Here is a 25537-nt window from a genome sequence, read left to right on the forward strand (position 1 = left end):
CGGGGTACATTGGCAACAGCCCCACACGGAATCACTTAAAGCAGCGCAGACCCAGGTCACCGTGACCACCGTCCCTGTTCGCCGGTCCCGCCACTCCGCGCCGCGGTCCGGCGGGACGCGGGGGCCGAGGGCGGGCGCTCCGGGGGGAGAGGCCGCTGGCAGCTCCCGGGCAGGGGATCCTGCTTCACCAGACTCCCGCGCTCCCGAGAAACACCGGCACTCAGCCGCTGCGTTCACCTCGGCTTAAAAAAGTAGTAAAACAGTGGGGGCCCAGCCCGGCTGCGGAGAACGCAGCGCTCAGCCACGCCCGCCGCGAGCCCCCCGCCGCTGCAGGCGGACGGGCCAGGCCCCTCGCCGCCGGCGGCCCACTGCCTCATACCACTCCCCAGGATGCCCTCCCCGGCCCACAGCGGCGGCCCGGGGGCCCTGCGCGGCCCCGCGCCGTGCCTGGCCCGCCCGCCGTGCTGCGCTGCGCTGTGCTGTGCTGTGCTGCGCTGCGCTGTGCTGTGCTGCGCTGCGCTGCGCTGTGCTGTGCTGCGCTGCGCTGCGCTGCGCTGTGCTGCGCTGCGCTGTGCTGCGCTGCGCTGCGCTGTGCTGTGCTGTGCTGCGCTGCGCTGTGCTGTGCTGCCGCTGCGCCTCCGCCCCACGCCGGGCCCGGGGCCCGGGAGCGGCGGCCCCGCGGCCCCCGCGCAAGGAGGAGCGGCGGTGGGGCAGCCGCGTATCCCTCCGCGGCGCCGTGCGTGCCTGTGCGGCTGCAGCGTCTCCGCGGGCCGCGCGTGAGGCAGAGCCGGGGGGAGGGAACTACTTTCAGGAAACTCGGGAGCCGGGCAGCGCCGGGCGCCGCAGGGAAGGCGGCGGTGCGCGCTCGTCTCCTGGCGGGCGCAGGTCAAGGGGATTACTTTCCTCCCCTCGCTCTTCTCTCCGCTCTCCCGCCTCCCTTTCCCCCGTGGTTATTTTGGATCAAGCTGTGGCGGCGGAAGGAGCCTGAAGTCAACGCTTCCGCCCAGTTTTCCTGTGAGGAGGAGGCGGGGGCGGCCGCGAGGAGCCGAGGCGGTGGCAGCGGCCGCTAATGGAGTTGCTGCTGGGGAGGAAGCGCCGCCGCTGAACTTCCCTGCGGGCTTTCTTCCTCTTCTCCCCCTCGTCCTGCGGCCGGGGGCTTCTCTCTGGCCCTGGCAGCTCCGCTTCCCCTTCCTTCCCCGCGCCTCTCCTCACACAAACAGCCGTGACGCATCCTCGTTCTCCGCCGTCCCCCCCCTTCCCACCCCCAGGCTGGTTTAAAACGCCTCCCTCCCCCCGTCACCAGCCTTCTCCTTGGGGCTGGCGCGTCCTCCCTCCGCAGTGCTCGGCATCGCTTTGGAGGGGGTGGGAGAGCCCCGCCGAGCCTCTCTGCCCCCCTTTTCCCCCCTTCCCTCCCCGCCTGTCCCGGCCTGTGGCGGCTCCGGTGTCTGGAGGAATTTGTGCCGCCGCCTGCCCCGGCTGTGCGCGGGAGGCGGGCGGGCAGGGAGGGAGGCGGCCGAGCAGCAGGAGGAGGAGAAGGAGGAGGAGGAGGGCAGCGGCGAAGGCGGCTGCAACGGGAGATGAGCTGCAGCGGCAGGACGGTGCGGTGCAGCTTTTTGCGGCAGGGAGCCATCCCTTTTCTCTACAACTCTGTCCCCCTTTAACCGGGAGCAGCTCAAGAACAGAAGATCCGTGGTTGTTGCTGCTGTTTGCACCACTACCTTCACCACCACCATCTCTAAGACGGGAAATACGCTGCACCGCCGGACAACAGGATTTCGTGTTTCCAGGATAAAGACCGCTCTCCTCCCCCTTTTCCCCTCCTTTCCCTCACTTCACCGCACGGCCCGTGCCCTGGCCGGGGGCGGCGGACCGGGGGGGTAACAATGGTGAAGTTTCTGGTGAGTTCTGGCTGCGCCCTGGCTGCGTCGGTGCTGCTCCGTGTGCCTGTCGGATCGTGGTGAGGAGAAAATGAGCGAAGAGACGGCGACTTCTAACAACGAGTAAGTGGCCGTGCCCTCACCTCCCCTGCGCCCCGGGATCGGGATGGGGATGGGGCTCGGCGCGTCCCTTCGGCTCCGCGCCCCGCGGGGCCTTTGCCCGCGCACGTACGTGTCCTGTCGTACCCCTGCGCGGACTGCGCATTGCTGCTCGCCTTCATGGAAGCCCAGAAGCTCCCTCTTTGTGAAGGAGTTTAGTTTGGAAGGGCTGCGAGCCGGCGGTCAGAAAAGCTTGGTTTAGTTAAAGGCCGATAGAAAACGGTGCAGATAACGATGGTGTCTTGGAGCGGGAGGATGGGTTTAGTATGCCCAGAGAGGTATCGGCACGTACCACCTCTGATAATATCCTATTACTTGTAGATATTTCACATGGAAACTAGTGTGTGGGAGCTTCATCCTGCAGGAAACTGCTTCTGAATTTTAATTGGATGAGTCAGTCAGTGTAAATACAGCTTAAACCTACCCTAAAGCTCTTTTTTTTTTTTTCTTTTAATGAGCACTTGTGACTTATTTTTTTATTTTTTTATTTTTTTATTTCTCCACAGAGAAGAAAGGGACAGTTCAAGGATCTGTTAATATTTTTACTGTGACTGGTTTGGAGGGAATCTGGAGGAGATTGTGTGTGTGTGTGCGGCTGTATCCCCTTGAATGTAATCTGTCGTTGAAATACATTTTGGGTCGGAGGCGATAAATATTTGTCAGAACACATCCGAGTTCTTTATGGCATTGAAAAAGGAATATAAAGTATTTTGAAACTTTTCCTGTGATCGGGAAGTTTAGCGTTGATTGCTGCGGTCTCCGAGCCGTAGCGTTACGATTTGCGATGTCGGTGTTTGCTCGGGCTGATTTTATGAATGATGCGGTGACTGCCGCGGCCATGGCGGTGGAGAGGGAGCGCTGCGCCTGTTGTGTCTGGGGGTAGCGGTGAGGGGCAGGGGAGCAGCCGGGCTGCCAGGCAGGGTGCGGACCGGCAGGAAAAACGGATTTCCCATTTCACTGCCTTCCTCCAGGCAGAGCCTGCACACCTTCCCGTGCGCTCCCCAAAAGGGGCCTTCGGGTCCCCGGGGAGCAGCGCGGGCCGAGCCCCGCGGGGAGCGGGGCCCAGCGGGACGGGTCTCGGGGCGGTGCCGCCCGCGGCGCTGAGCGGGCCGGGGCGAACCGGGCCGGGGCAGCCGCCGGGCCGCCCGCGGGGCCGGAGCCGGGGCCGCCGCCGCCATGTTTCCTTTTTTTGTGAATCGCTCTCATTTGCATACCACAATCTCCATTCATAAAAAAAAAATTACAGAAAGAGAATTGCTGTCACCACCGCTGACCTGCGGCGGAACCTGCCCTGCAGAGAGCCCGAAGCGGATGCTCCCGCGCCGAGGACCGGCCTGCGGGCCGCGGCCGGCGGCGGAAGGTCTCCAGGACCTGCTGTATTAATATGTGCTGTTCGCTGCTTGTTGACACAGTTATGTGGGAAATATCAGCTCGGGGAGGTGCTGGGAGCACGTGATCCGCTCCATTCATAAAATACCTGGCTGTCCATTCACAGTGCAGTACAGTGTCTGCATTCAGCTGCCTCGCAGATCAGACCTGCATGGGAAGGGAAAGGCAGCCAGGCCGGCAGGTTTATCGAAGAAGACAACAGAAAGACGGCCTATGGCTGAGAGCATGGGAAGTCCCTGTAGAAGGGGCTGTGGAGGGAACGAGAAGGCTTATTTTTATGGTTGAAGCTTGTCCTTTTCCTATAAAGGACCATTAATTCAGAAGTACCTTCTCGCTGTACCATCTAAACTAGGAAGAGTTATATTCAGAAAATGTTGAAATATTTTCCCTTCCAGAAATATTGACCTAAACATAGAATACTGAAAATCATTTTTCATTATTATATTCATTATTTCAAGACAGTATGTTAATCCATTTGGAGTAATTTACATTTTATTGAACAATACTGTCTTAGATATGCAAAATATCAACCTGGTGCAGAAGGAAGTCGGTCATACCTAATTAGGCATCTGAAAATGTTGCCCATTGTAAAATACAGGTGACAGTGAAGACAACTAAATTGACAGAAATCAGCACTGTGGTTCATTTTTGTCTACTTTGAGAATTTTACAGCAGATTAGCAATCATTTCTCCTTAATCTATGCCGTGGCTAAAGAGACCTCTGAAATATCAGAATACTGGAAATGTTTTATTATGGGATAAATTGTTTAGAGATCAGTATGTTAATTTTGATTTTAAATATATTGAAAATTAAAAAGATAATAAAATTGAATGAAATTTACTGATGAAGAATCCCTAAAACAGACAATGTATTTGTTTGATGTAACTGTTTTGTGGTTGCCAGTATTAAAATGGTGATGTTCATTGCTCATGAGTACCTATTTCATTATCCTAACAAATTACACTGAGGTGATCCTTAATTATACATTCATGGAGTGGAGGAGGCCTGTTACTGCAGCCTAAGAGAGTACCTGAAATACTACTAACCTTTATTTAATATGAGAAAGGAAATCTCACATACAGTATTTGGTTTGAGTTTATTCAGTTATAGAACGAAATGTGTATAGTCTTACAAAGCACTATAAACAGTGATTTTTCTCAAAGAATAGATTTTTATTAATTTCTCCTTCAGTTATTAGAATATTAGAAAAAAAAAATAAGAAAAGTGTTTCTCAGTTGCTCTGCTGTTTTTGACAGCATTTTTGGTGAGGCCAGAGTCGTCATTTCTCTCTGGTTGCTTTTGCACACAGCACAAGTGTGTCACTTTAAATGGTTGGGAAATTCGATTGAACCTCCAGATAAACCATTTGTGAAAACAGGACAGACCCATAAATTGAAACTGATCATATATTAAAAATTCATTGTGTTTAATTTTATCAGTATCATTGATGATATCAATGGCCTTGAGCTCATTAACAGATCTTTTGTCATATAAGAGTGAATACGGGTACTTTGCAGTGCATTTTCTGTCATTGTGGCTATCGCGAATATTCTGGTAATTTAACATTTGTTTATAAAACTTCATTTTATGGAGTAAGATATAAATATTTGTGGTGTCTAGAGTTTGACCTCAGTTAATGATGTTAAATTCTCAGTGGTGGTGGGAAAGATTCATTAAAAAGCTGCATTAAGTGCTACTAGGTTTCTTCTCGATCATGAGCATATGGAAGGCAGCCTTACAAAATTCTCATTGCTACAGATGAGTCTTCATTGGTGATTTTTACATTGTTCTTGTAATGATTTTATTGTATATGTCAGGTGGTGTTACATGAAACATTAGTTACGTGGAAGTATTTCTATACTTCCAGATAATTAGTCTTTTTCCCCCTCAGTGGTGTTTTGCAGTCGGTGTGGACAGCATCAATGCAGTGTGTTCACAAATACTGTCGGTTTTTCAATGAAGGAATTCGTAGATTTGTGGACTCACAAGTTGATTTGCTATTTATGCAAGTTAACATAATAATGTTAAAGCAGGGAGGTCAGTGAGCGCTGTACCAAATTCCTGTTTTGGGAGCAGATTTTATTGCTGAATAGAAATGCTACTGAATTCAGTGTTAGGTACAACAGAATAACTGTTATGTTGTGTAGTCCCCATTCAGTAGGGATGAATGATGACAGGCTTAAGATGGAGTCTGAGTTGCTGCTATTGAAAAGTAGGAGCACTGCTTTACTGGCTTGTTTACCTTCCTCTGTATTGCAGGTGGCCACCTTCTTTTTCAGGGAATGCTTGTGCTCTGGAATTGTATTCAGAGGTGCTTTTACATACTGTATTTTTACAGATTCAGACTGTCATATGCCAGTTGTTTTACCACATAAATATGAGTAATCTTATACTCATTTTCCTAGATAATTTAATAAAGAAATTATAAGTTAAAGAAATACAGAATATATAGTAATGCTGTGTGCTTAACAGCCTCTAGATTACAAAGCTATAAACATGTTCAAGTGTTGATTTGAAAAGTAAAGCTGAACTGTATTTTTAAATAAGGTGCTTGTTCATGTCTTCCTTCAGTATATATGAAAGTACTGTTTGTACTTCATTCGTGATTCACAATTGGGTTGAATTTGTATTACAAGCTCAGATACTGAAAGATGAACATGAAATTGTATCACATAAAGTAATGCTAATTACTTCAGGTTTTTTAGTTCTGGGAGGATTTTAACATTTTTCAGCAGACTAGTATTTTCTGCTATTTGGGGAATATATAGACTTTGAAATTTTTCATCCCTTAATGAAAGGCATTTGTAAAAAGAAGTAGGTTTTTTTTTTTAAGGAAAGCATCTTCTAACCCAGTTGATTATATTAAATCATTGCAATTCTGATGTATTTTCTTTTGAGAGAATGGTTCCTTATAGAGTCCTTGGGAAGCATTTCCAGTCTTATGAACTGCTTCTTGCTGTCTGTTTGGCTTTATGTTACATGACGCTATTTTGAAGGTGAAGCTGAATTTGCATGTTACATAATCTGAGAGTCAGTTTGGTGTGGTTTTGTTGTTTTATTAAAAGCTTCACTCTAGCAACAATCTTTGATTACTGTGATAATGCAGAAAAATGCTTTTGGGATGTTTCAGCATAACTGGAGCCAGCAATAATATTTGAATTAAAGAATGATGAGTGTTTCTCGTGTTTGTTCATTTAAAATTCAGTGCTCTTGAAGTGTTAAAGTGACAGTGAGGATGTCAGTGTGCCTTTTAAAAGTAGAGACCTTTGTTGAAATGAATATATGTTGATAGGATTGGAAGTCACAGGATTAAAGCTAAGGGCTATCTGGTGGTTTTTAGGCTAAACACTGGCAGTTTTTTTTGTTATTTACCCGTTCTTGTGTGTATCTTGGAGAAATCGTATGTATTGGTGATACCTTGATGGGGTTACAACAAACACCAGAAATAAAAAATACTTTTTTTAGAGTATTGATACAAGCTTAAAAAGGAGGCAGAGGAAATAATTTTGTCTTTTTCTGATTTTCACTCCCCTGATTCAAAATAAGTAACTATGATAGGGCATACAGCGTATGTTTTCTTAAATGCTGTTGTTCAAATGTTTAAATGTCAGCCTTCTTCTTCTTGCTTTTCATTCTCGTTGGAACATTTTGCAGTTTCCTTAAAGGAATTTGCAAGATGTCTGGAAGTTGCCATTTTATTCAGGATCTCAGTTGCTTTATGGCCATAAAAAGGAAAAGTCTTTTGTTTTTTCCTTTCTGTTCTAGTGAACAACAACATTTAAGCAAGTAAATTTTAGCTATCACCATTTGCCCAGTTACTGAATGGCTGGAATTGATTGTAAACAGAAATTAAATGGTCCCCAAAAATATAAAATTTGTTCCTTCTTCTCCCTATTAAAAATATTCATGCCTCTTTCTGAAAGCACTTTCTGTTGTTAAGTATTTATTTAATTATTGGCAGGTAGATAATGTGGTACAAATATTCCAAATTAAACTTCAATAAGATGAAAAGACATTTGCAACATTTTTTATACTTTCTAATACTTTGTTAGGTGTGTCCCCTTACCAGTCTTGGTAGTCAGCAGAAATAATCTTCAGCATTGCTTTGCTTTTGAGGGAAGGAAGAAGACTGGATGCTCTTTCTTATTGATACATATTTCTAGTCTTAAGACAATAGCAATACATACTTCTGTTGCATTTTTTTTGTACTCTGTAAGGGAAGATTTTTTTTTTTTTGCCTGCTAATGCTTAGACTATGCTCTAGTAAAATCTGTTGGCTGTCACTACTCCCTGTGGTTTTTCTCATTCATGAGGTGATAACATGTTGTATGTGGTAACATATTTTATGTTATATTGTATTAGAGTAAGTCCAGTACTTCCTCTACTTGAAAATTGTAATAGGAATCAATCCATAAGATTCCGGTGGCGTTGGGTTAGGGTTATTACAACACTTACTTGTACGAAGTAAGCAGACATTTTAAGTGCATGTGTTTTCAAATCTTTTCAAGCTTTATCTTCCATCTAATGTTCATTGTGATATTTGTGACATCAGTTTGTTAAAAAAAATGTTTATTCATTGCTTTATTTTAATTTTCCCCTACATATGACAAGAGAAGAATTTAAAGATGTGTAGGTTGCTTATTTTTTTATGTATACTGAGGGACAAAAAACCCGTGCATTTAAGTGCTCTGAGTATTAAGATTTGTTTATAAATGTGATTCTGATTAAATAACAACTGACTTGCTATGCCATTGCAGGCGCTAACTCCCAATGCTCCAAATAAGGTGGGGAAAATAGATGTTGATAATAATAATGTCCCAATGTAGTGACGATAAATGCATCTATACAAGGAGATCACTCACAAGCATTTTTTTTCTAAGAACTCACTGTCATGTGACACTCAATAATGCAATTCAAGGAGGGAAAATAGGCCACAGAAACTTGATCAGTTTCTGTGTTCCATTCTGCATTGCTGCCTCATACCAAGCTTCCATTTAGAAGGAAATATTTTTCATGTGTGCACTATGCAAGAATTCCCCAAATGTGTATAATTGAAACATCTGAACCATCTTAAAAATGAGGTGGTAAAGAATCTGTTTCTTCTTCTCTCCCCCTCCAGATGTATTAATTGTGTCTTGACCACTGCTGTTAGTGATAATTTAATTAGGTGAGGAAGTCTAATTCTGTTGCAGCAAGTTTAACACTCATCTATTCAGAACTTCAGAAGAAATTCTGTGACCCAGATGTTTGGCTTGAATGGTTTTGTGCGACAGAGTTAGTTTGAATGGTTTGTGAGAGCAGGTGTCATTAAAGTCTATGGAGGAGTTGTCTTTTTTAAGAGACTCAAGGAAAACATATTTACCAAATAAATAAATCTTCCCCAAGATGATCTGACAGCTGTTGACAACTACCCTTTATCTTTGGGTCCTGCTGACCAATTGTGATACTAAACTGAAGTTTGTCAAAGCAAAAATGAAACTGATGTATTTCAGTTTTAAGTCAAATGCTGTGAACAAACAAGCATACCAACAAGGAGCATCAAGAATTTCGTTAATGAAACAAGTCATTACTGAAAAGTAGTGTCAGCTTTATTAAAAATTGTTTCTGAATCAGACTGAATAAACCCAGACTGTAAGATACAGCTGTCAGTAAGGATTCCTGCCTGTTGTTTTTGTTTTTTTTTTTTTCTTTCAGAAATTGTACAGAACTGTTTTGGTGAAGTGATATAAACCTTGAGGGCAGAAGTTATTTCTCTCCCTTTAACCTCTTGAAGGAATTAAGTAAGGGTAGTGAAAGGTGGGAGTACAGAACCTGCTCTGATTTAGAAACTTTTCAACCTCTCAGATATGATAAGGTGTTCTGAGCCCGAGGTATTTTATTTCTCTGCATGATGTGCTTACATTGCTGTGGATCCCAGTCCAGCACACCTTAATATGAAGCCTGTGATTGAGGCCAGTATGTGTTGAATCTTGAACAGGAACACAATTTTAAAAGGTGTAAATAAGCTAATTCAGGACTTAGAGTTGAGACCCATACATTTAAAATGGGGAGTCTTGAGGGTTTTTTTTAATCTGTAGAAGTAGCTGACCTTAGGGACCAAAGCTGTATGTTTTTAAGCAGTAGCTGTTGTTGATAATCACTGGTCTTTTGCTCGCTTTAGAATAATTTGTAAGTTTCCTAGTAGGATAGACTTAGGATAGGTATGTTTGTTCCCTCTTCTTAGGGCAATTTATCTATCTCGTTACATATTCCACTTGTAGTTCAAACGCTACTGATGTCTGTGCTAGTGATGATACAAAAAAAATTTGGGGTTGCTGTTTTTAATTTTGCAAGATTTTAAAGAAAAAAATGGAGAAGAAATTGATTGCTGGTACCAATGGAACATAATGAGCATGCCAAGAGAACGCAAAGTTGTAAAATTAAATGCTTGAGAATTTTCAGGCTTGAGAGCTGAGATTGTTTGAACAGACAAATCCATGTGGCCAGGGAGTATGAATTTTGATATTAAGGCAGATCAAGAAACGTAATCAGACAGCCTGGGTTCTGCTCCCAAACCTTCAATACTAGGAAATACCCATTTTCTTTATTTTAGATCCTTGCTCATTTGCTGCTCCTCCTGTGCCAGAGAGGAGGACTGCACCTTCTGGTCACACACAGGGGGTGCTGTGTAACTGAAGATTGCATCTTAATAAGCATTCAAATTCTGAAAATACTAATATTGAAAGGTAAAACAGTGACAGGTTTGTTAGGGGTTAGCTGTTGGCATGTATGGGCTTATTTGCCCATTTGCTGTGGAGGCACCTGCCATAAGGGTTTCTGTGGTGTCCCTCATACCCTGCAGGAAGTGTCATACTTCAAGCATGTAAGTGCAAGGTACTTGCAACTCTCATTGAAATAAAAATGCCAGTTGTTTATCATTTCCTAATCAGTAACTATGTTTTCTATCTGGATCTTTTTTCCTACCTCTTTTTTTTGTGGGGGGTGGAGGGGAAGGGCAGGCAGGACAACTTGTAGGTAAACTGTGGTGTTCACAATATCTTTTACTATGTTATGCTCTGTGGTTCCCGAAGTTAGTGTGTGTAAAATCAGGCCCTTATTAGACAGCTGTTTTAATGCATTAAGGCCCGTAAGTGTCTTGACAGAATCTTGCTTAATCTCCTGCTTCTTTCAGCCTCCAGAAAACTTTTTAATGGATGTATAACCACTGCTTGAGCAGTCTTGTGATGATCTCTAGCACAGTACTTTCATGATTTCTGTATTTGTACTGAACGGGGCTGGCTTAAAATATCTTATATTGTCCTAGCTGTATTCAACTTGACACATCCTCTAGAAGAGCCCCCATATGCACCTTAAAATGTACGTGCTCTGTTACTATGGTGATGGAGAATAATCGTGCATGTTAACAACCCCGCATTAGGTAATGGAGGATTTGCAGAAATCAGTTAAGCATCTGCCTGGGGCACTGAAAACTGAGTCTGTGACCATACCTCCACCCCAACCTCTTGGCTGCAGGCAGGCTGAGGGAATCTTGATATGGGATTACATGCTTCCCTCTTTCCAGGTTGTCTGAGGGGTGAAGATGACTTTTTGGTAATAGTTTCAAAAGTTGAAGTAGCGTTTTGCCTTATCACATGCTTTTTAAGTATCTTCCATCATATATTTAGGGTATTCTACATGGTGTAACGGAGATGCTTGGGCAAGCATGTTTTATATTTGTCACTGATATAAACCTGATTTTCTTTTTCTTTGAACTCCCTAGGCTGATGGTGCATGAATTCAATAGCTTTCATTTCTCATTTATGACCACCTGCAAATCCTGCAAAAGGAGAATATGTCCACATTCATTCTCCTGAAGCAAGGTAGAAAACATGAGCTCTTCTTCATCTATTAGTTGAATTGTATATGAAGAACAGGTCTATTCAAGGAAGCTTTTCCAGAACAAGACATGAATTTAGAGTGCTGTAGTTTAGTATGGTGTAATTCCTGTGGGGGCCTTTTATTCTCCTTATCCTGGAGTAAGTTGTGGTTAACTAGGGGAAAGCTGATAAGCTTAGTTAGCTAAATAAAGAAGCTTTTTCAGGTTCTCCCCTCTCTTTCCTCCTCTACTGTACCTTTTTAAAACTGTAGGGGTTTTGCATTGATTACTTAGTTATTTGTTGGGTTTATTTCTTTGTGGGTTTTTTTGTTCGTTTGGTGGTTTTTTTTTTTATTTTTTTTTATTTTTCATTTGTTTGATTGTTACTTGTGAAATGAAATGCCTTTTCCACGTTTTGAGGTATGTTTGGCTTTTAGAGACCCATCCCCGTAGGTTTTGGGTTTGTTTTAGGTTTTTTTTTAAGAAGCATTTTTTTCTGAGTATTTCTCTGCTTTAGGGTTCTCATACAGCTTATCCTGAAAAGCTTCTCTGGAAAGTAAAACACTGGTTAGTGTCTCTTTGAGATATTTTCACTGGTCCACTGAGCAGTCTTAATACCAGGGTTTTACCCTTGAGCAATGGTAGCAAGAAGCCTGTTTTTTACTGCTCTGGAACAATAAAAACATAACCCAAATAAAAACATGTGTTTCCTTTGCTGTAGAAAGACAGAATGCTTCCCACAGGCTACAAGTTCATTGTGCTTTCAGCAGTGAAAGAAGACATTACAGAAATATCAAAAATCAATATTGTGTCACTTTTTTGCTACAGAAAATTCAACTTTTTTGATATTTGCAAACAAATCTTCCTGAAGTAGAACTTCAGTTATAGGTATATCTCCTTTTCTGAACAGAATCAAAACGTATGGATCAAACTTGAGGAATAACTGGAAATAAGTTTACCAAGTCTGTTATTTCAGCTACTTTTTAGGCCTGAGCAGCTACTGGTAGATACAGGATTGGCTTTTCTATGTTTTGGCCAATCTATGCTGTAAGTAAAAGCTTTAGGTTAGTTTTAAGATGCTCATGCTCCTTTCATCAAGAGTATGCAAACAATGAGCTTTGATGTATTTATCATCCCAAATAGGGCACAGTGATCCAAACTTTTGCCATGTGCTTTAGGAAAAGCTTATTTCAGTAGAGAAGTTGCAAGAGGTATGCTGATTAAATTTCACATGGCAAAGGAGGAAGGAAAAAGTGTCACTTCTCAAGGACAAGAGTGATTTTGGTCAGGTTTTCTGAGATTGCTTCACCGTTTTAAAGGCAATTACAATCAGATAGTACAGAAATTGTAATATCCTATGGTAGAGATTATCTGCTTTCTGTATTTTTTTGTTTCTTTGCTAACTTATAACTATGTATTTTACAGTGGAGAAAATATAACTACCATTTCCCAGTTACATCATTAATAAGTGTGATCTAGGGTGTATTTGGTGAGAGGGGATTTTTTTCTGTATTCTTACTCCTTGACTGAGACAAATATTCCCTTATTTTGTCTACATATTAAAGTGTATATTTGATTCCTGACAAATTCAGTCTTAACAGTTGAATTGAAAGATGCTGTTTAAGCTTTTATCATTAACCAAAAAAAATTTTGGTTGTATTGTGTTTGCCGTAGCATATAACTTCTGTTATCTTTTATTTACACGGGAAAATGGTGTTCTCCAATGGACCGTTTTTGCTTTCCTCTGCAATGAATTCTTACTATAGCTCTGCAGATAATTTCATCAGAATCTGCTTTTGTTGGTCTCTGGAATATGTCCTTTGTCAATAACAGTGCCGATCAAAAAGTAGGAAGATTTTTTTGGTCTAACTTGTTCTTCATACAATATTCCAGTAGATCACAAGAAGCTCAGATTGGTACTTCTCACACTTTAAATAGCCAGGTATTGTTTGTATGCCTTTAACTCCCGTGAGAGCATGATCAGAAATTGCTCTAGTATGTGACAGCAGAGGTAGGGAGGATTATGTGTTAGTTCTGTCTATCATTTTGTAAGGTTTGTTTTTGCTAATGATGAAACTTTTCTTCATTAATCTTCAGTCTCACAAGCTCCATTATATACCATTTCCTTCACAAAGGAAAATGTTGTCTGTGTGCTTTATTCATTTCAATACTAACCTTGTAGCAGCAGTTGCCCAGTCTCATGGTTGAGGTTGCTACCAAGTGAGGTTCCAAGATCCAGGGGAATTAAGTTGAATTCAGTATTAATCATTATTTAGGATTGCACAAAATTATTTGTCTGTGGCTCTGAAGGGTGTGGAAGTTGCTGCTCCTTTGTAAAACTATGCAGAAAAGGGTACTCACAAGCAAATCTTCATAATTCTATGGGTGTTTTTGAGAGGTAAGTATGAATTTCTTTTTAAATGCCCCCTCCTCCAGGCAGTATGAGGATTTGTAATGATGTAACTAATATGTGCTATGGGTGGGTTTGTTTTAATGGGTTTTGATAGACTACATAATCTGAAATACTTTTCAGAATAGGTTTGAGGGTTTTTTTGGGATTGTTGGGGTTTCTTCCAGTCCATTTCTCTTAACCTGTGAAGTATTTCAAAATAAACTACAGTTGTGTAAGAACATGAGCAGTTTCACTAAATATAATAGTACTAGTGTTGTCATTTTGACAAAAAAAAAAAACTTTGTCTCTATGTAGTTACTAGTTACTTCTTAAAGCAACTAAAGCAAATTTACAGTTGAAATCAGTTAATGAGGGAGAGTGGGAGTAGATTTATTTAAATCCACTGAACTTAAATGCTCCCTTGTTGGCTTTTTAATGATAAAACAGATCTGTGGTTTGAAATGGTTTGGGGAAGTTTTTGTGACAGGGCAGGTGATGGTTCAGAGGGGTCAGCCACAGTTTCTCCTTTGTTGGGAGACTGGAAGTCTTCCTTTAAAAATGTTTGAGAAACTCAATACACAGGTATTACATGGGTATTTATTTTCTTTAAATGGTTTATCTCACAATAATCGCATGAATAAGGGGATGAGGGAGACTGGTAAGCATGATGTTCTGGGGAAGAACTTAGCAATGCAGTTTTGTTAGGAAATGCATTGAATTTATGGTCATGTCAGTGTCAGCTCTGTGAGTTCTGATGCTAAAGTAGTGCCTTAGCAGATGGAGAAAGGAACTGAAAGGTGCTGGTGCTCTTGGGCTTTGGCCTTAAGCAAGGACCTCATGAAGTAGGGAGGGGATTGCCCGTGTCACCTTCCTTCAGTCTTCATTCAGTCAAGGCTCATTCATTAACACTTGGAAAGTGTGTGCGTTTGTTTTTTGTTTTGCTGTTTGTTTTTTTGTGTGAGTGGTTTTTTTAAGATGCTGTTTTACACTAGATAAAAGTGAGATTCAAACAAAGGATTTGTTGATTAAAAGTTAGGTAAATACTTCAAAATTTATCCGTGTGTTCCAATTAACTGTAGACAAAATGTGTTTAATGGAAATAAATTGAATTCAAGGAAATTCTGTTCTATTCAGTGTTTATTTGGGCCAGGGCAATACAGACTGTTAATGTGAAATCACAGGGCTTTGAGAGAGCTGCTGAGTATTTTAAATTAAGTTTTTTCTCCTCATCCTGTTAGTGGTGTTGGAGTAGAATTAAATTACACCAGGGCTGGTTTTGTTACATGAAACACTTTCTCAGCTGTAAAATCTTGATGATGTATCTTCAGTGAAACTCTTGTTTTTTTAAGGTGGTGTTAGAGAGATGAAGGTATCAAATAAAAATGAGGGGGATGCATGTTGAAGGGCAAAAGTAAAGCCTCTGTAAGGGCTACCTATGTCTACAAAATGCATTAATTCCCTTCCCCTTATTTCAGCTAGACCTTCTGCCGAGACAGTTCTGTGCTCCCAGCTGGGGCTTGCAGAGGCAGTAGTGACTGTAAGAAGCGATAGATACTTTTCTTTTAATTCTCAATGGCATTGACAGTTACCAAAGTTTCTTTTCTTTGCTCAAGTCTATCCTTGCTAAAAGTTAAGATGAAAGGCAATAGAGACAGTAAGACAATGCTGAAAAGGTGAAGAAGACTGACAAGGAGAGAAATCGAAAGTCTAGTTTTAGGTATGCATTTAAAATCAATTAGGCAAACTGCTGGCATTAAGTTTCTAAAATTATTTCAGATGCCTGTCTTGCTACTTGAAAGATCTTCTTGTAGCAGATTTGCAGGTTTTTTCATTGAAGTATATAGTACATTGAACATTAGAGTCCTTTATTAATATGGCTTCTCTTATTGAGTCATTGCTCTATCACCCAGTGCATTGGGTTCTGGAAAAATACCTAGTAAACTCCACAGCCTAACTGATGTACTGTTTGGAAGTGTTGGAAGCTATAGATAGTTTGTCTAAGAATTGCTTCTAGTCCTACCACTGGTATCCATGGCAAAACATTTTTAGGCAATTTTTATCAGCTTCACTTTTAAGCTTTCTTGCTACTTTTAAAGAATGCCCAAACACTATTCTGAAACTTTAAAGAAAATGCAAAGAGAAGTTTAAATGTCTCTGTGGGCTATGCAGCTGCCATTCTTTATATGAAGAATGACAGGCTTCACCAGAATGTCTGGCTCCTAAAGCAGGAGACCATGATGCTGAAACACATTAGAGCAGTGTTATTTATATTCTGCCAAAAGCAATTATCCTGCAAGACTTATAAATATATGCTTTTATGTGTGTGATAAACTCTACAGACTTCCACAGAGATCTGTAGGTCTACTTAGAGTGATATATTTAAATTTTTGCAGGACTGAAGCCCCAAATGCTTGCATAAAAAGATGTTTCTAGTTGCAGGCATATGCTGATTATTCGGTAGTGTGGCAGAAGTGCTTGTTTGGGATTGGTCTGTTACAATTCAGATTGTTACTATGCTGAGCTAAAGAGTTTTATATTTAATAGTACTTGATAAGAGTTGTTTTAAGAAACCTGTTTGTATCTACCAGGATTTCTTTTCAGCAACAGCTTCTAAGTTCCCAAGGGCTCTTATCTGTCCAAGAATTCTGTTTTTAATTTCTGTGAATCCTTTACTTTTATTCCCTATGAAGATTTATTACTCGTTAAAAGTATCTTCAGTTAGCTACTTCAAGCCCTAAAAGTGGCTTTGTTTTGAGCTGTGTCTTTTTGTCACTGTGACAGAAAATGAGCTCCACTGTTCAAAAGGCCTGTACTTTGGGTCTTGGCTACCAAATAGAGCAGCTTTTCTGTTCACCCCACAGCTGCTGTTAATGTTTCATTTTGCAACTGCTAGAGGATGGGCAAGTAACCATCCTCATACGAGACAAAAATATAACTCCATTAGTCAGCTGGCGTGGGTTGTTGAAGCAGAAATGCAGGCAGTATTTTCTGCTGGTGGAGAAAAATCCATCACATCCTATTAAAGTTGCCATTAGCTGACTATGGGGCAATGTACATTTCCTGAACCCACGATTCCTCGTTGTCCTTACTTTGATGGCTGTCTACTTTAAAACTTGTAATTTAGTCATAACTATTATAAGATCATGTTACATCTTTGGGGTTAAATCTATTTGACATATAATCTGTCTGGGAAAAGCCCTTTAAGAAATAATGGTTCTTGATACTAACTGAACCTCAAATTATTGTTGTGTGCATTGGAGAATCTTGTTCCTAAAGAGGTTCTATGAGCTTTCTGAAATCTATATTGCCCTATAGGACTTGTAAGATGTAGTATTTTAATTTTTAGATTATGTAGTATTTTAACTCATTGCTGTTAAACACAGATTTTGAAGTTTCTGCCAAAGGTGGGTTTATTTGGGTTTTGTTGGGGGTTTTGTTGGTGTTTTTTTATTGGTTGGTTGTTTGGTTATAGGCTACTGGCATCTTTGACATCCTCTTACCAATATTCATTGCAACGTTTAAGTGAGGGAGGGTTATAATCCTTCCACTTTTTCACTCCAGCATTTGAACCCTTAAGTTTTTAGATACTTAATCATCATAATATGCTATTATGACATAAAGCAGAACCAAGAAAATAGAAAGATGCCATCTTTTCATAGCTGCTTACCAATGAAAAGAAAATAGTTTTTCCTTGGTATTCTGGAAGTGGTAGCCTTTTGTCATGTGTAGAACAGTGTTTCAGTAGAGGATGATTTTTGCTCTCTAAGGGAGATACAGATGTGGTCAGGCTTCCTCTTAGTTGAGTGCTTAGAGATTTTGTTAAAACCCTTGGCCACTTAATTCCTCGTTTCTTTAATTGCTTATGGTTTGGTTTGGTTTTTTTGTTGGTTGTTTTGTTTTGGTTTTTTATGTAGTTTTATGTAGTTTTGTAGATTTGGACAGAGCAAAATGTTCAATTTCTTAAAAGAGAGGGATGAATACTTAACCTTAACATGAGGATTGACTGATTCTTTACAATAACACTTTTTTTATTAGTGTATCAAATGTCATGGGACTTTGGTTGCAGGTCACAGGTGCATTAATACCTATAAATTAAAGGCAGAATGTTCTGCAATGTTATCCTGCATAGCCCATGTCTGTCTCTACATTGTGTAGGATATTGATGAAGAAATGATGCAATGGCAAACTGTGGTTTAGTTTTGGTCTTTATGTGTCAATATAGGCAGAGCCTGGATGTGTCTCCAGCTAGTTGACAGTTGTTTTTCTCTGTTTTTTGTATTTCTTTAGGGCTGGTAATAGACAATGTCTTCTGCTGCTTTTGTTTGTCTCCCTGCTCCCTTTGGTAGAGCTACTTCTTGTTATTCTCCATAAGCTATCTATAGTAAAGAACTTAAGAGCATAGCACTGAACAGAAAAGGTAAAATAAGAAAATTAGATTACTAGTAATTATATATACAAATATAATTACTAGTTGAATTAAGCTAACAGTAAAAATCACACAACTCCAGCTGAGGGAGCTATTTTCTGTCAAGTCACTTCCTTGAATGTTCATGTAACTCATGTTTCCTAAAACTTGGTATAAAAATGTTAACAAAATTTTGTACTACTTTACATAAGAACTTTCTTACTGGGCTAAAAGCTGTTGTGAAAGGCAGTTATTATTTTGGTGGATTGAAAATAAAGTCTATGTAAAAATCAGTTTTAACTTCCCAGCAAAGGAAATCAGCAAGATCCTATGTCATTGTATTTAATCAGACAATCCTAGTTTTAACTGAGTTAAACACAACTTTGTGCATCTAAAGGTTGGGCTTTTTTGAGGAACTTTACTGCTTTTCACTGAGAGTGAGTAGTAGACTATCTACTGAGATGCTATGTCTTGGGGTGGTTTTCCTATTGAATTTTTACTATTTGATTTTCAATAAAACTTTCATACTTTCCCCTCAAGAAGGGAAAATCCATCTCCACTACATTTCTTCTTGGCCTGGCCTTGCCTGGCAACTTCCAGGCAGCTGTGGAGGTTTCTTTTCAGCTTTCAAACTTTCTTTTTAGTCTTATTCTCCCATAGGTGGGCTTATCCTCTGTATGGATTGCTCATCAAACAGGCACTGTTTTTTCTTTGATACAGTAATTTTCTTTATGTCAAACCCATGTTGTGTGCTGAACAATGCATTCAGGTCCTTGATTTTTCTCTGAACTACTTGAAGTTGCATGTAGGCAGCTGGGTAGTTTTGTGAGAGAAGCTGAAGCATGCTGTAAATGTTTGTGCTAGTATGGACAGGGCTGCTCTTGAAGCAACATTTTCTATATTTCTTACTTTTTACTCTAGTATATATAGGCAAGATGTAGTAACTGGTCTCTGTGAACATAGGCGTGTGGATGCTGGTATCTGTTAGGCTTTAGCCCTTACCTGCTTCTCTTTGGATTGGCTTGGTAGGGAGCTTGTTTTGCCTCTTAGGAATTGAGAGAGATTGCCATATGGTCTGGTATAGTTCATGTACACAACTGTGATCCGGTAGAGGAAAGGCAAACTCCCAACCCCCCTACTGCTGTTTCAGAAAGGAACAGACAGGAGGAAGTAGGAGTGAGAACAGATTTCTGGATAGATTTGTAGGCAGTGGAGTGAATTCTTAGCACTTCCCACCAGAAGTTTATTCTAATAGGCATCGGGTTTTAACCATGTATATGCTGCTGAGGAAGCTGGAACATGAGTATGAAGAGTAAATGCATAAATAGACTTACAGGGCTATTTTCAATATAAAATTATAGAAGTATTTATTTCATATCTGAAACAAGGCCATGGTGCTCTCAGCCTCTAGTTGTGTGAAAATAATTATGGCTTGATTTTTTTTTATTTTTAACTTCTGGTTTTTTTCAAACTTTATCTGCAATTGAGTGTGTGCACTACAGGAGTATCTGGAAACACTACTGTGGCAGTACCCTGACTGATTGAGACTTTTCTAAGGTTTACACCCAGTATATAAATAGTTCTGCAGTGATTGAAAAATATGTCAAATGCAACAGAAATTTTTTCTTGGTTTCTGGGTCCCTTAAAGGAAAGGGGTAATGTTGTCTATTTGTTCCCGGAGTGTACAGGAGGGACAAATGGATTTTTATGTTACATAAATGGCTATGATATTGGTCATCAATTTCAGTCTGATTTAAACCTTTACTGCTTTACTGAGTTAAAACAGTAAACAAGAGAAACAAAAGAGTAATCTATTTAGAATTAAAAAAACTGTGTAAACTAGAGAGCAACTTCTATGGCTTTTCATGTCGATTAAAGATGATTTTATACATAAATGCCTCCCTCAAAATTAATAGTTTAGATAAGTCTTAAAAAAACTGCATTTCTAATGATGAAGTACAGTTATGGGCTGCCACTGAAAGCAGTAGTTTGCATTCACCTACACAGCCCTAGCCTTAGGGCACATGACTGTAGGTGATCTGGGGCACTGATATGTCAGAACAATCTTTTTGGGATGATGGATTTTCTTTTTTGGTTGCACGACCAGTTCACAGTTGCATTCTGAACAAAGGAAGTAGGAGAATTGTGCCTCAAGACTGGAGAAGAAAGGGGTGAGAATTCAGGTTGGATTTAGGTGCGTAGGTTTAGTTGCCTTCCCATTATCCCACAGAAGTGAATAATTTTTACTGCAGACCTACAGATCCTGAATTACTGATAGAGCTCTACATGTATGGCTGTTTAGACATCATCTGTGAATAACACCTTACAATTAATAAGGAACTCACAAAATAAGAGATCTATGTAGCATTTATGTGCTATATGTAGTATACTGTACTCCTATCGTATGGAGCATTGCCCTTTAATTCGTCTCCTGGAGATGCATCGTCTGTCTGTGTCAAAATGCTTACATGAGTGAAATCTGGAAGCTGTTTTTCTTCTGAATGCCAGTATATTGGAACCCAGCGCTTAAAGCTTGAAATTCATGGATTTTGTATTTCCTTGCATTCTCAATGAATACTGAATAACTTTCTGTAAATAATGATCATTATTACAGATGAATAGCTGCAAAACTTGTAGAGTTTTCATGTTTTGTGGTTTTTTTCTTCATCGTCTTTTGTAGAGGGGAGATTTGCATTTCCTCTCCCTTATGTGCTTGGCATAATAATGCAAGAGCACAAACTGGGGAAAAAAGTGGTAACAAGCAGCAGTGGTTCATGATGCCAGTAGTATTGCAATTTGGAAAGTGTGTTGTACCAGTAAATTTACAAGTCTCAATTTAAATTTAAAGAGTCTCCTTTACAACTAGTTACTTAACAGTATAGTCATGTCTGCAGTTTTTGTTATTCTCTAATATGAATAAATGTTTTGTAGCAGAAAAGGTTCAGTTGCCAAGTGACTTTTTCTAGGTTGTTTTTAAAGGCTACTTTTCTATTGTAATGCTTTTTTTCTGTGTGATATTTCCCTGAATATTGGTGACTGTGCATCAATGAAGATGAAGTGATGAATCACTTCAGGCAAATCACATTTGTTTGGTATATATTAAACTTCCAAAAAGAGGCTGCTCTAATTCTTTTTCAGTGAAGAGATCCAGACTGAGTATGCTTAACCCTTCCTGAGTCTTGTTGCAGTTTGCATTCAGGCTTCTAAATTCATACAGTAGGACTATAATCTTTAATTTTTTGTAAAATTATTGGTTTATGTGTATGAAAGTTTGGCCAGATATGCTATATCAATTGTTTCAATGTGCAGCAAGATAGTACTTGTTTCTTTTGTCTCTGTACTGAAAATATTAGCTTTTACATGGATTAATGATACGGAAATTTAAAGCTACATATGGGTTATATGTGCTTATAATTGATTTGCATCTTGTGATGTATTTTCAGTTGTATTTCTTGAACATTGTGGTTTGGTTTCTCTCATCACATTGTGGGATAAACTTTTTGCAGTGTTCAGGATACCTATTTTTTGTGTTACCAGAGTTAATCCCCTTGCATCTTTGGGAATCAAGAGTGCTTTTCCTTTGTGTATTTGGTAATTACATAAAGGAAATTCAGTTTGTTTTGTTAACCTATAAACTGGGCTTTACTAAATACAAAGAGGGCCAAAACTTCTCACATTAAGAATTCTAAGAAAGAAAATCTACGTTTCTTAGGAGGAAAACTATTCATAACCTTTTCACATGTTTTGTCCTTGTAATTCCACACATATGAAGCCAAAAAAAGAGGAAAATTTAAGACCTAAGTTATGTTGATACTGCAGAAAAAGGTCAATTGTGCCAAACGTTGTGACTTAAGTCCTGGTTGTTTGTATTATTAGTTGTGTCTTAATCTCAAAATACATATGTAATGTAGATAAGCAGGCAAGCTCCAACTGGGCTGTAACGTGACTGACCCCTTCTTTTTCTGATCCATACAGACTTACATGAATGAGTTGGCAGCAGCTGCTGATAGTGAAGCAAACACTCATACACATGTTCAGTCACTGCTCTGGAACTTGTGTTGAAGTATCGTATCTGCAGAACCACTTTGAGCAGTCAGGGGATGGCCTTGTGACAAAATCAGTAGTTTACTGATTAAGGTTGTCTAATTGTTCTGAAGTTACCCTTTCGTCTGGATTCATGTGAACTTTCCCAGTGTTGATCACTGCAAAGCTGCAGAAGCAGTGGAGAAAGTGCATAGTAGGAATAAATTATCAGGCAAGAGAAGGATAGAGAGTGCCAGATCACATTAAAGTGCTTATAACGGTGATTGTGGTGCAGGTATATGCAAGTTGCCTTGGATTTGTTAGCAGAAGATAGTGTAGAATTGTCAGTAGTTTTGTATTCTCTCTCTAGTCTCTGTTAAAGGACCTCCTGAGATCAGGCTGCAGAGAGTAGTTACAGGAAAGATTAAAAGAAATCTGATTGCTATGCGTTTTCAGCTGTCTCTGCTTACTCACTGTGGAAATGCTTCTTAGAACCTTTCTTTACACTCCATGATGCTTAGCAGTTTTCCACCTGTTTACTTAAAACTGTTAATATGATATTGATTGTAATACAATAACCTGTATTTGCTGGAAATCACTTAATCACTACACAGTTAAATATGAGAAATTTCTATTTTTTATTTTACTTATTTTTATTTGGAACCAGGGGTAACAGATTTTTTTCTAGTTTAAATTTAGCTACAGGATTTTATTCTGCCCTTTTAATTCAGGAAAAAAAATCAGTGTATTATAGGAAGCCATAGTGTAAAAATTGCATGTTAAATAGTGATATACATTGTGATTATGAATCTCATTGATGAAGGGCACCAAATTTTTTCTCATGTGTCTGCTGCTTGTCTGGGAAAAGGAGATGCTGTTTCTTCTCTCTTTTCTATTCCTTCTGGATCCCTTGTTTTATTGTATTTTATTTTTTTCTAATTTTTTTCTTCCTTTTTCTTTTTTCCCCCCGATGTTATTTACTTGGTAGGGAAGAATTTATGCAAACCATATTTCCTCCCCCAGTCTTTTCATGTCACTGACTTTTGAAACATCTATTACTTCACTTCTGTTACTTGAGTTCTGGCATTTTTAGTGCCCTGTTCTTCCCCTTAAATAATTCTTAGGCAATCTCTTCTTTTTTGTGCTTCCTAAAGAAACAACTCTGTCAGCTGCTTTTTGGTTTGGGTTTGTGGGGGTTTTTCTGTTGTTTGTTTTGTTTGTTTGTTTTTGGTTTTTTTAATTGGCTTTTTGTGTGGAACAGTCAATATCACATTTTTTAACTTAATCTTTTTTATGAAACTGCCTCATCGAGGTGATGTGTTGAGTTCTGGTCACACAACGCTTCACAGTCCACACATGGGTTAAGAAAACAAGGGTGAGCTACTTTAGTCATCAGGTAGCTAAAATTGCAGAGTGACAGTGCTAGAATTCTTTAACTAAAATAGTCACTTCTATTATTACGATTATTATTTTTAAGAACTAAAAAATTCTTCTATCCATTCCTCACAGTATTATTAAAATCACAGGCAAATGAATTCTGTCTCGGAATTACTGCATGATTAGAGAATGATTTTGCTTCTCTCCCAACACAACGTTTTGATATTTGAATGATCAAATTAAAGAAGTAGAGCCCTCAAAAACACTATTGTACCTCCTGTATGTAAAACTCATATGTGATGAATGCATTCCCAATGTTGGGTTTTGAACAAAGTCTACAGAATTCTGTCAGATGAACTTCTGTGATACAGCTGGTACTTGAGGTTAAAATTCCTAAGTAGTGAAAAATTTGGCTGAAAAATTAGAGATTATTTGTTAGCACCACTAAAGCAGTTACTTGTAATATGCTCTTGGTCTTTTGACCTTGCTTTTTAGGATGTATAATAAAATGTTGATTGCTTTTCTTCAGCTAATAAAACAGTTAACGACTTCTCCTCACTTATTTGGATTACTTGAATGGTATCCTTGCAGATAAGAGTACTCAAAATTCATTGCTATTTATAAAAAGGGAAAATTATTTGCAGTTTTCACTGTTTTAATAGTAGACCCTGTGCTTGGAATATGAATAGGGAAGGTCTTTCTGTTGCTGGAATAGGAGCAAAAGTGTATAACAAAACACCTAGTACAAACGAAACAGTCAAATTAAGTTTCTTGAGTTTGACCTTCTCCATCTACACTTGTTTGTTAATTCCACCACTTTAGTTTCTCCTTATGTTTATTGAATATGTGATGTCCTCTTTTGTCTCTCTAAGCAGAGATATTTATTTTTCTGGTTCTGTTTCTTCAGTTATGCAATCAGGATTCATTTCCAGTGCTATTAAATACAAGAACACTAATATTTCTGGAATGGCTTAATGTATATCGCATCAACCTAGTAAGATTTTTCAATTTCATACTTTAGTCTGGGTATTTTATTATATCCTATTTTGTGTAATAGAAATGGCATACGACCACTAAAAAAATTTTTACGTTGGATAGCAGTCATTTTTGTTCAGTAAAGCTGTGCAACATAGATGTCAGAGCTGCACAAAAAAAAAAAAAATCGGCATAGTTGTTCCTTCACGACATTCTCGCCTCACAGGTTGACTGAAGCTAAAAGACCTTTCTTTCACTCTGACTTGGATTCTACTGTCTAAAAACCATTTTGAACTTGTGTCATGTTGCACTTGGATTCTTGATACCCTAATATATTTTGAGCAATTCAGCTTAGCTGTCTCCAATCACCCTTTTCAAAACTTCCTCCTTGTGGTGAAGTTCCATCCTAAACCCATAATTTATCACAGAATCATGGAATTATTTGCATTAGAAGGGACCTTGGAGATCATCTAGTTCCAACCCCCTGTCATGGGCAGGGACATCTTCCACTAGACCAGGGCTCAAAGCCCCATCCAAGTTGGCCTTGAACACTTCCAGGGATGAACTATTCACCACTTTTCTGGCCAACCTGTTCCAGTGCCTCACCACCCTCCTAGTAAAGAACTTCTCCCTAATGTCTAACCTAAACCTGCCCTCCATCAGTTTAAAGCTGTTACTATTCTGATGGTATTAATGGTTTTAAAAGTCCAAACAGGAAACAACAACACATAGTTATAACACTTAATTATCTCATTATCTCCATGGTGTAACCATTTGTTTAAGATTGTGTTGTTGCAAAAACAAGGAAACTGTATCTGGTGGATCCCTTGTCAGTTGCTGAGTAGAGTGAGAGATTCAGATACACGTATTGTATGAGTTCTCATGACTAGCTATCATTTATAAAGTGTGAATATGTTCTTATTTTGGTCTATTACATATTTGGTGGGAAGGGGGAATGCATGTGTATCTTTTGTTCTTTTTCTTTGCAGTTGGTTACAATTTTCTAAACTTCTCTTCTGGAATAGCAGCAAATAATAGAACTTAAATAATCCTCATTTTGAACTGAGAGGCCTTTAGTGTGCTA

The 25537-nt window shown here is 39.7% G+C and overlaps 1 protein-coding gene across 1 annotated transcript in view; it reads left to right on the plus strand.

The window, feature by feature from the left end:
• The first annotated feature begins 1577 nt into the window (after positions 1–1577).
• SPRED1 (sprouty related EVH1 domain containing 1) overlaps positions 1578–25537 on the plus strand; it is a 59318-nt gene continuing 35358 nt past the window's right edge. The window contains exon 1 of the mRNA XM_050335651.1: positions 1578–2000. Within this exon, the coding sequence (XP_050191608.1) occupies positions 1969–2000 (32 nt within the window). The 5' untranslated portion in view covers positions 1578–1968. The remainder of the gene's footprint in view (positions 2001–25537) is intronic.

The sequence above is a fragment of the Myiozetetes cayanensis genome, unplaced genomic scaffold (genome assembly GCF_022539395.1).
Source record: "Myiozetetes cayanensis isolate MyiCay16 unplaced genomic scaffold, myiCay2020 scf6-25, whole genome shotgun sequence".
Taxonomy (NCBI): domain Eukaryota; kingdom Metazoa; phylum Chordata; class Aves; order Passeriformes; family Tyrannidae; genus Myiozetetes; species Myiozetetes cayanensis.